This window comes from Pyrgilauda ruficollis, unplaced genomic scaffold, assembly GCF_017590135.1.
Source record: "Pyrgilauda ruficollis isolate IOZ18807 unplaced genomic scaffold, ASM1759013v1 scaffold260, whole genome shotgun sequence".
NCBI lineage: Eukaryota > Metazoa > Chordata > Aves > Passeriformes > Passeridae > Pyrgilauda > Pyrgilauda ruficollis.
Genome location: NW_024523934.1, coordinates 124,526 through 139,898, shown reverse-complemented (window position 1 = coordinate 139,898; position 15,373 = coordinate 124,526). Strand labels below are relative to the sequence as shown.

The 15,373-nt window shown below is 51.3% G+C and overlaps 1 protein-coding gene across 1 annotated transcript in view; it reads right to left on the bottom strand.

Moving 5' to 3' along the window:
- Nucleotides 1-15,263, bottom strand: part of NRBP1 (nuclear receptor binding protein 1) — a 34,054-nt gene extending 18,791 nt beyond the window's left edge. Inside the window, exons 1-7 of the mRNA XM_041471300.1 lie at nucleotides 15,105-15,263; nucleotides 14,740-14,959; nucleotides 2,355-2,477; nucleotides 1,881-1,982; nucleotides 1,709-1,798; nucleotides 1,201-1,241; nucleotides 73-167 (exon numbers count right to left, since the gene is read on the bottom strand). Coding sequence (XP_041327234.1) covers nucleotides 73-167; nucleotides 1,201-1,241; nucleotides 1,709-1,798; nucleotides 1,881-1,982; nucleotides 2,355-2,477; nucleotides 14,740-14,943 — 655 coding nt within the window. The 5' untranslated portion in view covers nucleotides 14,944-14,959; nucleotides 15,105-15,263. The remainder of the gene's footprint in view (nucleotides 1-72; nucleotides 168-1,200; nucleotides 1,242-1,708; nucleotides 1,799-1,880; nucleotides 1,983-2,354; nucleotides 2,478-14,739; nucleotides 14,960-15,104) is intronic.
- Between the last annotated feature and the right edge of the window lie 110 nt (nucleotides 15,264-15,373).

Genomic DNA, 15,373 nt, shown 5'->3' with positions numbered 1-15,373 from the left:
GAAAGGAGTAGTTGCCTTTCTCTGTTTGGGCAGTCTGTCTGATAAGGCAGGGGCACCCCCAGCAAGCATTACCTGACCCAATTTTGATCAGTCCGTTGTGCTGGATGAAGATGGTGTCACAGGTCAGGTTGCCATGGATGATGGGAGGATCACAGGAGTGGAGGTAGCTGGAGATGCAGAACAGAGCACTGGTCAAGGCCTTGAATCCCTCCCTTCACACCCTCCCACATCAAGAAACATCAGAAGAGAACAGGAGAGCAAAGGGCACATGCCAGGGGTTTACAGCAGGCAGGAGATACAATTCAGTGACTGTACATCAGCCTCTGGCTGAGAACCAGGAACAAACAGGAATTGTCTCTAATGAATCTCCAGAACATGGCAGAGGGGAAGAGAAAGCTTTCTCCTATCACTGCCCAAGAAACTCAGGGTACCAGAGGCAAAGACACGATTTCATCCAACCCAGTACTGCTGAATGGAATCTAAAAGGGTTACAATTTTATTTTTATACCAAAAATATCAGAGCCTCAGTCTGTCCGTACTCAAAGGGGACCAAAGAGGCACTTAATGCTATACACACACAACTGGGCATGTTTATCAGCAGGCACAAATAAAGCTTTTCAGTGCTGGGTCCCAGGTACACTGTTTTTGCATCTCACTCTGCTTGGGTTTATGTTAGCAGCTAGCAGAAATGAGGACAGTCTGCTGCCAAAAGCTTATTAGAACCCGAACTATTCACCAATAGCTGTAATTTAGCCAAGTGGCACCAGAGTTTCCTCTGTGGAGTGCAAGCCATGCTCTGTCATCCAGGCTATTGTTTTTCTCAGGTTCTAATTAGCTACTCACCAACTCTAGCTCAGGTGGAAAAGAATTTTTAAAACCCAAACCACATTCGACTCAGCTCTATTGCACTAAGATGGATGCAGAAGAGCTGCACCATCAAGAAATGTACACACACATCTAATAACACCATGCCTCAATATCCATGAATCCACTGCCTGTAACAGGCCTGCAGCCTGCCAGCACTATGGAAGTTTTTCTCAGTCCTCTCACATGGAACTTGATTTCCCTGTCATCTTTGCAACATCCTCCTGACCAAGGAGAAACCTGGACTATAAAACTGGATACACTGGAGAGCTCCCTAATACTTAGCTGCCACATCAGTCCCAATGGCTGGGATCTCAAGGTCAGTACCCCACATACCTGAGAGCAGAGAGGATCTGGGTGCACCACCGCTTCCATGCCTGCAGATACAAGAGGAAAAGGAGAAAAGTCATCCACAAGGAGCTAATCCCTAGTTCTGTGATTCACAGCCCACTCGTAGGAAGCAATACCTGCTCCAGCTTTTACTCAGTGCAGGTGTAAAGAATCAGTACTGCTATGGTCAGCTTGTTTCTATATATTCCCATGGATCCAGAAACACACCTGTCCTCCAGTCTCCCGTGCACAGACACCTTCCCCCTTCCTGTGAGGGCCCCTGGAGAGGGACATGCCTGTCACACCACACCTAAGAAGCTGCAGAGCTGCTGGCAGTAAAGCAACCAGCACAGAACGGCTGTCCCAGAGAACCTGCAGCTGAGCTAGGCTACAGGGACACAGGGGAGCTGCAGCAATGTGTTATCACCAGTTCTCACTGGGACCCTCTGCTGAAAAGGCTTTCCAGGGGCTGATGGCTCTAAAGAGTTATGGTCACACAGGAAAAAAGAGTTACCTTTTCATTCATCGTTTTGTGGTTTTTCTTTGTCTTCTTCAGGAACTGTTTCAAGCTCCCTGAAGACATGTACTCAGTGATGAAGATAACCTGTGGGGCAGCATGACAGGTTACCCTCCACCTTGCTAATTACCTAACAATGAGAACCCAACAGCCTGATGGCTGCACTTACCCTGGCCTTGTTCTCTTTGACATCAGCCCAGTATTTGTGGAACTTCACAATGTTGAGATGATCCAGCTGAATTAAGTTGTCAAACACTGCTTTAACTTTTTCCTTAACATCAGAAAGACAAAAACATGTCATATCAGAGACCACACCAAATATCCCTATTTCTTCTTGGGTCTTGGTCCCTTCAAACACTAATGTATGTCAAGCTCCTATGCTAAGAACAGGCAGGATCCCATTTTCTTCTGCATCTCAGCAGTGTGGTTTGATTGCCAAGTCTAAATGAACACAAGGTCTCATGGAAATAACACAACAGTCTTCCAGGACATTTCCTATACAGGCCAGGCTTAAGCCAAATTTGCTACATTTGGACAGCACAGCATTCCAAACCCAGCCAATAATGAACACAAAAAGTATCCATAATCTCACCCCAGGGCAGGGTATGCTTCTCACATCCTGTTGGGAGACACATCAACTTACTTCCTGAAGCTTGAAGTTCTTCCGCTCAGAAAACTGAACTTCATTCCAAACAACTTCCACACCTTCCTCCGTATCCATGGCCAGGTAGGCACTGTCAATCCCCGGGACATTGCGCTGGTTCACCTGGAGGGAAGGGTGGAGAGACCTGTGAGCTCTAAGCCAGCAAGACCTGACCACTGCCATGCAGCAATCACTGGAAAATTATGAACTCTGCTCATTAACGTTTAATTAAATGAGAATTCCAGGACAGGATTTGCACATGTATCTTGGAGCAGGGCATATCCAAAACATGAGTCACTGCAGAGCATGTGAGCAGCAGGTCCTGAGCACACCGCTGGGAAAACCTCGTGTGCACAAACGCTGTGTTGCAGCAAAGCTGCCTTCTGCCAACAATGCATTAGATTTTCATGGTTCAGGACACCTGTAGCTCATTCCACCACAAAAAAAACCAAAACACCCCAACAATACAAAAGGGATGCAGAAATGTCTCAATAACTCAGATACAGCTTTGTGAAAGAATCCTCTGAAAGGTGATGATGCCTGAAGCTCAATCAAAGCAGAGAGGAACAAGGGGAAAGTTGAAGCTTCAGAGGTGGGAACCAATGACACAAGGGAAACCACTACAGTAATTTCTTCAGTTAATAATTGTAAACATTGACCCAGCACAAGTATATCCACACTGAATATTAAAGACACAGGTGAGCATTCAGAAAGCAGCAAGGTAAGGGGAGGGGATTGAGAGTTTGGAGCCCAGCACGAGAATGGCAAGGCTGTGGGAGGACATAAGGCTGAAAGAGCTGCAGGGATCAGAGGTGAACCCTGCTCCCAGCAGCAAAGTTTTCTATAACATTGCTCTTCTTCAGATATGTAGCAGCATTCAAAGATGAACATGGTCTCTTTCATCCAACATCCAAGGCATTTACTGTAATCACCTTTGCCAGGCAATTTCACAGGCACACAGCAGTCACAGTCATGGTGAATATCCCACCACGCCAGGCAACGTGCAGTGACAGATTCAAAGCACTTAGAGAGGACAAGAAGGTAGAATTCACCTTTTAATTGTCAACCAGCAATCATTCCTGTTCCCATCTGCTGATCACACACCAAGAATCACTTCACAGATTCATAGGACAACCTGAGTTGAAAGAGACTCCCAAGGATCACTGCAGTCCAGCTTCTGGTCCTGCACAGGAGAACCCCAAGAATCCCACCCTGTGTCTAAGAGCACTGTCCCAACACCCCCTGAGCTCAGACTTACCAGGCCTGGCAGCTTTCAGCTGACCCAGCTTCCCCCTGACGTAACCCTTAACACAGATTTGCCTGGCAAATTCAGACCTGACACCTCCAAAACATTTCAGAGCTCCTCCTTCTCATATTGTGTCACCTTCTCTTCCCTCACTAGGGACCCCATCAGCATCTTATTGCTGGAAATTTCTCACCTTAAATAAGAGCTCCCTCAAAAATCCCTTCTCCCTTGGCTGCCACTTTCACATGATCAAATTTACCCAATTTCATAATTCCAGCTGAGTTATTCTATCCAATTCCACTCCTTCCATAGCCTGACAACACAGAGTGACAGGCCACCAATGCAGGTGGGATTCTTCATGATCTCCCAAGTGATTCTGAACAGGCCCAATGACATTTAATACTCTGACACTGCAGGGACAAAGGGTGCCAAGCACAGTAAAACCAGAGTGACACAGACTTCTGTGGCAGCTGAGCAGTAAACGAGTGTGACACAACCAGCTAGCTGCAAGGTGTGGCCCAGGCAGGAATAAGGGGTACAGGCCATAATTACACAAGGAGAGGCTGAGCTACAGAGGACAGCCATGGAAAATCATCACAGGAGGTGACAGCCGAGTATGAACCACCCCACTTCCTTCCACTTGAGCTGCCTACATAACTGAGGGGTGAAAGGACTGAGATTTGGTTTAGGAAGGTGTTCATATTGATCCTAAAAACTTCATTTTTAAAATATATATGTATATAATACTGATATATACATGCTGATACCAACAAGCTGTTATGCTTCATCATTAAAGAAAGCTGAAGGAATAAAAAGAATTAAGGATAGAACATTTATTACTTCAAATTTTAGAATAACTAATATCTTAGGGATGACAACAGCATAAAATCACCCAGTACAATGACTAAAGGTGAATGGCAAAAGGTTTTAACTTCAGGGAAGATGAAAGAAGCCCAAGGCAGCAGAAAGGCAGATGGGTGTGAGCAGTGCAAGGACAAGGTAACAGCCACCACACTGACACCCAGTGCCCCTGCATCCCTTTGGATTCTCCTTCTTCATCCCACCTGCTGCCTGTTCACAGCAACATCAAGGCTGGAGAAGACATCTAATTGATGGAGTCCAACAGTTAAAGGCCCTCCACTGAAAGGCATCCAGCTTTACTGGACTGAGTAAGTCCTCAAGTACTAGCAGCTACTGAAAATTTGCCCCAGGAATGCAGCTGGGGCTGTGGACCTATCACATCTCCCACTTCTGACCAAGCTCCCCGAGCATAAATGATTTCCATGACTCATAGGCAATATCCCAGAGCACCAGATATGACTCAGGACAGCAAACCCAGCTGACATCACCGACGGCAATTCTGTTCCTCAGGAGATTCAACAGCTTGGGGAGAGGAGTAAAAGGGGAAGAATGCAGACAGACAACTGAAAGGCAACAGCAGATTCCTCCTGCTTGCCAAATCCCTACCACACATCCTTTCCCATGCTCGGCAAAGCAGAACCCTAAATCCTCATGAAAGCATTGAGATAATTTATTACTCTGGTGTTTGTCCCAGACAGCCCCACACCAGGCAGCTTCTGCACTCTGAGGGAGGAAGTGACCTGGGCCCAGCTTAGCCCGAATTTCTGCAGCACAGCAGGAGAAGCAGCTCAGCACTACAGAAGCACAAACACAGCTCTGAGTCCATGTAAGCAAAAGGCAAGGAAACTCAACAAGAACTTCAAGTACTTAAAGGAGTACGGGTGGAGCGGCACAGTGGCTCTAAGGGGGAAAAAGTCTGGAAGTCAAATTTCCCTTTGGAAAGTTATTCCGTTGTCCCATGCATATTTTTTCTATAGCTCTCAAACATCTGTGTATCTATTGCTGAAAGAGCACAGACTTTTGGAGAGACATTCTGTAGTTCACATGATCTGTCAATTAAACAAAAAATACAAATAGCCTAAATCACAAGTCACAGTGATGATTTACAATCTAGGGATAAAAGGTATAAAAACTGGGGAAAAGTCCACAATAACTAGAGTATCAGTAGAGAATGGACTTGCACATTGAAAAAGAGCTGGGGAGTGGCAGCACACCAGGCCACACCCCCACAAGAAGCCCCAGCTCTGGTTCAGAGTAGCATGAATATGTTACCCAGTTTCCCTGGCCACTTGTTTAAACCAGAGAAAGGTGAAAGCTCTGCCCAAACACCTGGGAAGTGGTTGGGACTAGAGATAAGAGACCCCCAGAACCAGCAGCTGGGCCATGAGGAGCTCAACTTCTTTTTTAGCTGTGGGGAAACTAAAAGCAGCAAATTTACCAACAGAAATTGAACAAAAAGGGCTCTCTGGGATCTGAGCCTAATCCAGAATGTAACACTATAAAGAATGCCAGGTCCACTGCAGGCAAAGGGAAAAGAAATCCAACAAAGCAAAGAAATAATGCTACTTCATGTTTTAATTCAACTGACACATTGGCCTTGGCAATTACAGTCATGGTAGTGAAATGCTGAAAGGCTTTAATTCAACAAGAAAATTAAAATAACCAGTGTAATTTAACAGCAGTAAGGAAAGGAAGGTATTGATTATTACCTTTGCTGTACAGACCACCTCATGCAGCAACTAAACTGCAAGGAAAACACAATCTGACCATCAGCAGTATATTAACTGTTATTCCAGACATGCTGCAACAAGTAACAGGATCAAACACATCAGCAAGAAGTCAGTCTGTTAACCCAAGGCACACAGCCGGACCATCTAAAGACAGAGCTGGAAGTCCTCGGTGTGCTGAAGCTCTCCTCGCTCCAGCTCAGGAGCTGCTGTGCTGAATCCCAAGGCGAAGCTGACACATCCCTGTGTCTGCCATGGGTCCTGCCCTGTGCCGACCTGCACAGCTGAGCCCTGCTGCGAGCCCAGGCCGCTCCTGCCAGCACAGCTGCACCTGCCCTGCGGAAAGGGACAGGCTTTGAACCCCTGCATGGTGTCACACGGCCTGTGTCACACCCCATTCTACAGGCTGTCACCCAGCGGCCAGCCAGCCTCTCCAAAAGCACCCTGACAAATCTGGCTGAACAACGCGCTGCAGGACAGACCTAACTACAAATTCCCACCAGGAAACTCCCCAGGCAGTAGATCAGCAGTTTACAAAAACACAAAAGTTACGACAGGAGCCAAGATACTTTGAACAGAAACAGCACTTCTCTGGATACAGTCACTGAGACTGGAAAAGCATTCTCAGATCATCGAGTCCAGCACTCCCCCAGCACTGCCAAGGCCACCACTAACCCATCCTGCACAGTGCCACATCCACACTGCTTTTAAATTGCTCCAGGGATGGGGACTGCACCCCTGCCCTGGTCAGCCTGTGCCAAGGCTGGCCGTATCTTTAAGGAAGGAGTTTTCCTTAATACCCAACCTGGACCTCCTGTGGCCCAGCCTGAGGCCATTTCCCCTTGTCCTGTCCCTGTTCCCTGTCAGCAGAGCCCGACCCCCCCTGGCTGTCCCCTCCTGTCAGGGAGTTGTGCAGAGCCACAAGGTCCCCCCTGAGCCTCCTTTTCTCCAGGCTGAGCCCCTTCCCAGCTCCCTCAGCCTCTCCTGGGGCTCCATTCCCCTCCCTGCTCCAGCCCCTCGATATCTTGTTGGGAGGGGCCCAGAGCTGCCCCCAGGATTTGAGGTGCAGCCCCACCAGTGCCAAGTATCCCAGAGGGAAAGAGGCATCATTCCACCTATTTAATGGATACCAGAAACTAATACAGACTGCCTAATGCAAGACCAAAGGGACGAGTGCTCAGTTTCACTTGGTGCTTCAAAACAAACAAACAACCCAGTGGAGTCCAAGAGCTCAGTCATACTGAGCTGGTCTGCGGCAGGAGGAAGAGGCAATGATTCTTCATCCCTAACTCCCAAAGGGAAACAGAAGCAGCACAGCAAAATAAATAAGGGAGTGTGGAAGAAACCCCAATATCTATAAATAAGCCCATTCAGACAGTTCATCAGGAAGGTTCTGGTAGCCACTGGGAATGAGTGCCAGCAGTGTGAAACTCCACAGAGAGAGGGAAAACCAGACAGAACAAATTCCATGTAAGCTACTCCCGGTCTGCTATAGCCCATCCTGTTCTTCTGTGATACTTTCACTTGGCAGAGAGATCTTCAAATCACTGCAGGTAACTCTGAGCAACATCAATCATACAGGAGGGGTTGAAAGATCAGTACACTGAACAGAAAATGCCATAAAAATTGGTATACTGTGGAAGTACCAGTCTTGGAAACAATCCCCGAAGCCACACGAAACACTAATAAAATAATTAATTAATAATAAAAGTGACTATTTCATGTTTTCTGATAACACTGAAGAAAGCAGGCAATGAGGTGAGCAAACATCATGTTTTAAACAAGATGATGAACATCTGATCTTAAATGGCAAATGACACATCTATAAATGACAAAGCTGACTGCATAAGATGTCAGAAGTAAAAATGGCTGCAAGGTGAGATAATTGGTAATTTTGAAATGGAATAAGAGTATTTGGGCACACTATTCATGGGATGTTTGAGGGAACTTCCAAAAGTACGCAAAAAGAACGATCAAGACAAGTGTCAAGCCAAGCCCATAGCCTTGTCACCATCACCTGCACTGTCTTTTTCTTAAAGTATTTTTCAAACTATTTTCTGTGCCAATGTGCTTCTCAATCTCTGTGTGTGTGCGCAGGCAAGCACACACATCTGCAAGCAACCTTCAAGAGCCAGACAGCTGGGACAAGAGGTCTTGGGGTCGGATTCTGCAGAGACACAGGGCCTGGGAGAAAGGTACTAGATACCTGAAATGGGATTTTTCCTGAGCACTGATAAAGAGAAACAGGATACAGCTTTCCTGCCATCCATGTCACCATGGGATGCTTGAAGATCACCGTGCTTTCACGGCTAACCCACATCTGGCTGTGCCTCTGTCAGGATTTGCCAGGATCTGGAGTCAGAGCCAGCACACAGCCTCTCCCCAAAGCTGTGGCAGCTGTCAGGATACCACCATGGCTGCCTGGGCTTCCCAAGACAGAGAGCTGACCAGGGAAGGCTTTGGTGCTGCTGCAGACCATGGCATTTTTAGAACAGCTCAGTAAGGAATGCAGAGGGAACTCCATCCCCGAAGCTGCAGGCAGCCCAGCACCTCCAGCTTCCAGCAGCTCTGGAGAGCAGCAGCCAGCCACCCCTGCTCCAGCCACTGCTGCAAGGAGTGAGTGCCAGCCGTCTGCCACAGCCTGTGAGCAAGGACACTGCGGGGTTGTGACAAAAGCTCAACCCCTCTGCACCCTGAAGTGCCCCTCAGCTCATTCTGGTACATCCCAAGGGTTCATTTCTTTCAGGGAGCCCCCACATGAGCCAATAAAAATGTTAAAAGGCTTCACATACTCCCTTCTTCTTAACACCTTCCCCGTGGTCAAGGAATGCTATAAAAACTACAGCATGGCATTAGTTTTCTCCACCAGCTGGAAAAAAAACAGATCCATTGTCAAAGCCTGCCAGGGAGCTGGCAGCCCTCTAAGTGCCAGCTTGCTTGGAGGACTGGTGCTTATCTTTTACTACCTCAGCAAGTTTCTTTCCAGTCACAACAGAAGCTGAGGAAAATCAGGCCCCAGCATCCACACACTCAGTCTGTTAGCATTTTTTTCTCCAAGAATCCTGCACTCTGTCCCCTTGAAAAAATGTAAATCCAGAGGTACAAAAGTCACCAACTGCTTTCAAATAAAAAATGATTCAAGCAACTGAGACTCCCCCTAGAAGTGAGAGGACAACAAAGAGGTAAAGATGCAGTAGACCCAGTGTTTCAGTTCCTATCTCTCTGAGTTCAGTTTCTCATGAATCACAGCCCTTTTCTTAACATTGGATAGCTCCAGCACAGATCAATGGCATCTGTAAGCCTGAGCACTGAAATCCAACTGCAACACCCAGCCATCAACAGCTGAGGAGTGCCAATCCAAATGGCAGACGGATCTTCCATAGAAAAAAGAGAACCAAACTAATGGCAGTGTGCTGCCTAAATGAATTTTCTGAACGTCCAGTATCCAATGAAGAACAGCAAGACCGGACTCACAGGTGCACAGTGTCTCAAACTCTGCTCCCCAAGTTCTTCTCCTGACCTGACACCCAGGGCCACAGGGAACTCCACCCATGATGCTGTCATAGTCTGCACGCCGCTCTAAGGGAAGATGTGAAGGGCTGCAGCTTTCATCAGAGGGTGAAAAACCCCAGACAGAAAAACAGGAATTATTCAGCGTGGCAACCACTGCATGCACAGCCACACTGACACGAGGCATGTGCCCAGAGATAAGGCAGCAAGGAACATCTTGATCTCAGCAGTCACTGAAGTGGGGCAGAACACGGAAAGTGCATCGGGGAAAGTCCAGCAGCCGATCCGCAAATGAGTTAGTAACACATGAGGCACAGAGCAACAACCAGCCACAAGGTCATCAGGAACTGAAACGTCCCCTTCAGCCACCCAAAAAATCCCCCTCATCACTTCAGAGTCCGTGGGACAGGTGCCCAACCCCTGTGCCTGCCGTGGTGCAGGACAGCAGGGGACAAGTTTACAGATGATGGACAGACACGAGCAGGGCTGCAAGAACAGCACAATGCTCTCCCACTGCTCTTGAGAGCCTGGCACATTCTCTGGGAAATGTACAGGTATTGAAGCACAGATCAGCACTCATTCTCCCATTTTCTGCCTCTTCTGCTCTGAGTGCCAGGCTGAAGAGTGCAGCAGCACTGGATGAAAGCAGCACCAGCCTGAGCAGGCTGTGCCTTGTATGAGCCCACAGAACAGGCAGCCAGCCCCAGGCCTGCTGGGCCTCTGCCCTCTTCACCCCGACAGACACACCCACACACACCCCGAAAAGGGGACCTGCCTGTGCCCACACACACGACACAGATTCCTTCTCTCTAAAGTACACCACAAAGGTGTCAACAAAGCACTTCTTATAAAGCCTTGGCTTGCACAGTCACACGGTGTTCTCCTCCCCAGAGGATGTACAGAAAGAAACTTGGTGAACAGACAGCCCTGACACCAGCAAACCCAAGGACATCGCCATCTAGGAAGGGTTGAGCCTCTCCTACTCACACGAGCTTGCCAAGCCAAACGCCACAACGCCGGGCTGAAAATAAAGATTCTGCTGCAGCAGTGCACAACTCTTCCTACAGTTATGTGTCATCCACGTAGCTTCCAGCAGGGACAGCAGGCACGAAGCTCTCAGTTTCAGGAGGCTAAACCTGACCTGCTAATGCAGTGCTGCAATCCTGCTCCATTAGGAAGTTTCTATTCCTAGGAGGCACAGCAGATAATTCTCAAGATACCTGGACAACCCAAGAAAAGTAAGTTATGCATGTATGCTGCTGCAAGAAGGAAATGGAAATGTCCTGTTACAGCAGGACAGCAGAAACAGAGGGGTTAGGTTTTCAGGGAGAGCAAGCAGAAGAGAGCCAGGTGAGCACAGACTGGGAGACCCCACCAGCCCTGTGACCACCCTGCCCTCACGCTGTGGGTCTTGCCCTGTGCTTCAGCCATGGGACCAGATACTCTGTAAAGCCTCTCCTACGTGCTGGTCAGGAGAACAACCAGGGATGTGGGCACAATTCCAGAGCCATGGGAGGAAATTCCAGCTCTGGAGGGAAAGCAGCACAGTCCACAACACTGCAGGAACCAAAGGTACTTCTCCATGTTCCACAAAAAATGGAATTTGGGGAACATAAGCATTTTCTATCTTGCTAAAAAGGGTTTCTAGTTAAAAATGTCACAGAAGCATTCAATTTTATTAAAACTACTCTGAACTTTCATGGGAATTACACTCTTTGCACTACAGAACCTCCCTGTTTATAGGAAGAATTACAATCAGTGAACTCAACACTCAATCCTTTTTTACATCTGAAATTTAAGCAGGAATAGAATACAGAATAGCCAGCTGGAAGTGACCTCCACAGATTTCCTGGTTCCACTGTTCAACCCAATCAGGGCTGGCCCATGTCACAGCATGCTGGGCATTGTCCAAATGCCTCAAACACAGACAAGCCTGGGGCACCGACCTCCTCTCCAGGAAGCCTGGGGCAGGTGTGACCCTCTCAGTAAGGAAATGCTCCCTCTTATCCAGCCTGAGCCTCCTCAGATGAAGCTTGGAGCCATTCCCTGGTGTCCTGGCCCTGGATCCCAGGGAGAAGACCTATAGAGGGAGTATCCCCTCTCATGAACATCGGATTCTGCTGTGTGTAATAGCCCCAGGATGGGGTTCTGTGCCTTCCATCCTGCTCCCGCCTGGACGAGGTTTGCCCTCTCGATGCCAGGGCACATGCTCGCTCCAGCCGAGATGCTGCCGCCCAGCACCGGGTCCCTGTGGTCCCTTTCTGCAGGGCTGCGCTGCACGGGCTCCTGTCCCCGCTCGGCCCCGTTCCCAGCAGCATCTCCCCCTGTGACCCAGTGTGCTTTGGTCAGTGGACACGGCTCAGCCCCGACCGGCGCTGCTCGGGGTCCCCTCCCCGAGCCCGGCGCAGCCCCGAGGGTGCGGCCGCCTCGGGGCGTGGCCAGAGCGGGCCGCAGCCAATGGAAGCCGCCGGCGGTGATGTAACGCTCCGCGCCGCCTGCCATTGGTTGGCGAGGCCGACCCGCGGGCCCCGCCCTGGCCACCCGGCCCCGCCCCGCGGTGCCCCGGGACCGGCCCCGGGGTTCTGGTCCCGGTCCCGGTTCCGGACGGGCCGCGGGGCGCTAGGGGAGGCCTGAGGCCGCTTTCCCCGAATCAGGAGCAGGCAGCCAGGGCGTGCGGGGACGGCACGACCAGCGCAGGCCGTCCTGCCCCCCGCGACCGTGCCGGGACCGGCGGCGCGGGCACCGTCCCGCCGAAAGCTGCTCGTTTCGGTGAGCAGGCACCGACATCCCCGGCGCACAGCCAGCCCGCCCCTCCCTGCACTGTCTGCACAGCTCCACCTCTGCTGCAGCGAGTGCATCGCTCATGGATGGTAAAACAATCTTTAAAAAAAAAAAATAGCGAGGCCATTACATTTCAAAACCTACACCGGAGCACGCACTCAGAGCACGCAGGAAAGAATGCCACACATGGGAAGTACCAGAGCACAGGCAGAACACACTGTCTCAACCATGTGTGTGCACCCATTCCTCTCCAGATTATCATGTCTCATTGTTTCCACGGTGCCACCGCATCCCACATCCAGCAGATACTGCCATGATAAAAGGTCGGGATTGCATCACTGGGGAAAGGTCGGCAAATGCTTTTTCCACACCATCTCCCTGAGAGCAGTGGTGAATAAGAGCCTGTTAACACACTGCACAGACAGGAATAACCAGAGCGGGCTGAGCTGTCACACCTCCCCGGGAAAAAGGGCATTCTGCTCTGGGACACTCAGCAAAGCTGCTACACCGAATAAACTTCAGGCTGGGACATCTGCAGTGCGAGAGCAGATCAGCCCAAGCGACTACGGCAGCAAAGAGAGCCTGCTGTCACGCAGTTCAGGCAACAAAAGCCTCTCCACAAGCTGGGGGCTCACTGAGACACAAATTCACGTGTGCAATCTAGAGACACGCCCGGATTTCACTGCGGGGTCAGCTGCAGCTGAGGCTGCTCCCTGTCAGACACAAGTCTGTGCCAGAGTGAAGGCTTCAGCAGGAGCAGCCCCGAGCTCACCCACATCACTCAACAACGATGTGTTCTGTGGCCCCGACGCCCATCCCTCAGCCTGTGGTGGTACAGCAGAGCTCTGACCTCCACAGTGGCAATCATTTAGCCATGCCAAAATGTCAATTAATTTAATTTGTCTGCTGAGGGGGGACTGAAATCCAAAGAAAACACTAGAGCCTCCCAAATGTTACTTGTGGTGTAGGAGAGCACAGAAAACCCTGTGTCTCTTTGTGTCAGAATGATCAGCACTAAATAAAACACATTGAAAAGACAACACAAACAAACCAGCTTTGTTCTCCAGCGTGTGCCCCTTCAGCAGAGCAGGAGATAAAGCACTTCAGGTATGGAATATATTGTGAAGGACAGAACCAGACATTCACACTTCTTTAAAAAAGAGAAAAAGGAAACTTTTCTTTTCCTAGTGTTAAAGCTACATTTGTAACCAATCTGCAGAGCCACAGTAGAAAAGGCACATTCTGACCACACCATTCCAGTGTTTGGCTCGTATTAAACCAAACCAAGACAGCTCTCAGCAAGCAAAGGTGAAGAACTGCAGGGAATCCCTGACCTTATTCTGACCTCCAAATTTACATCAGAACAAATGACTCTCTCACCACCACTGGGGTTTGCACTGCCCTTTTTGCAGTGGTGGACAAAGCAGACAAACCCCTGTGCTCAGCCCCGGGAGCTGGCTGAGAAAAGCCCCATCAGCACTTGTGCTGCAGCAGTGCTGGAGCAGCACTTGTCTGGTTGTCAGCACCTGCCAGGGCTGCACAGCCTGCCCAGCCAGGGGAGAGGCACTGTGCCAGCACAGAGCAGAAACCAGTTCGTGCAGACAGCCCCCAGGAAGAAAAACAGAGCCCAGCAACGAGCGGAAAAAAGGATAGGTCCCAAACACCACGATCTAATCTCCTTGTGCCTTGACACAGCACGCTGCCAGCACAGGCACCGAGGGTGGGTACGGGCACGACAGGCCAAGGAACAAGCCTGCGTGAGCTGACTGTGCTCTATCCTGATTGCAGACGACAAAGCAAAGCGAGCATTCAAAGCTGAGGAGCCCGGGTAACCGGCTCAGGTATCCAGCCACCTGGGCAGCAGGTACCACGCACTCCCGGAGAACACCAGAACTGCCCAGTCACTGCTCTTCACCGCTCCCAGAGAGAAAGATCTACGGAACGCGACGCGCACCGGGAGAGCCGGAGCCACTCCCCAGTGCACAGCAGCAGCAGCTGGCCGTCACAGCGGCCTGCGGCAGGGCACTCACCACTGCTCCGGGCCGAGGAACGGCAGCCGGGAGGCACGAGATGGGCCACGCACCTCCCCGCCTCCCGGGAGCGCCACAGAGCCCCCTGCGGGGCCTCGTTCTCCCGGGAACAGGTGGCAGGAGGACCGGGAATCGGGGGGGAAGGTGGGGGGGAGGCGGGACAAGCGCCCGCCGGGCCCCGCCCGGGCTCCGCCGCAGCCCAGCTCCGGGAACCGGCTCCCGGCACTGACCTCCTCGCGCCGCTTCTGCCAGCGGCCGCACGGCGACTCCTCCAGGATCTCGGACTCGTCCTCGCTCTCCTCCTCCTCCTCCTCTGGGGGCGCCGCGGAAGTCACCGGCGCAGACACCGAGGTCATCCCCGGGCCAGACGAGGCGGGCTCCGGCTTGGGGTCGGAGCCGCTGCTGGGCACCTGCTTGGACTCGCCCTCCGACATGCTGCGGTCGCACACCCTACGGGAGAGGCGCGGTCCGTGAGGCACGGTGGGGCGCGCCCCGGGCCTGCCAGCCGGGGCCGCGCCCCGGGCCTGCCAGCGGCGCCCGACCTAGCGGGTCCCGGGGCGAGGCGGGGGCCGAGGGGTGGGAGCCGCGCACTTACCGGGCCCGCAGCACCTCCCGGTCCCGAGCACGTCCCCGCCGCAACCGCCGCGCTGCGTAACGCGCCGTGCGGGGTGGGGCCTCTGCCGCAGCCAATCAGCGCCGCGAGCGGCGCGTCAGCACCCGCCAATGGCCGGCGGGCGGGGCTCCGCAGTGCGTCACACGACAGGGAGCGCCCTGCGCGAAGGGCCGTGAAAGATCATGAATAGGGCGGGGCAGCCTCGTGCAACAGCCAATGAGATAGCGAGAGGGGGCGCTCACGGTCGCTGA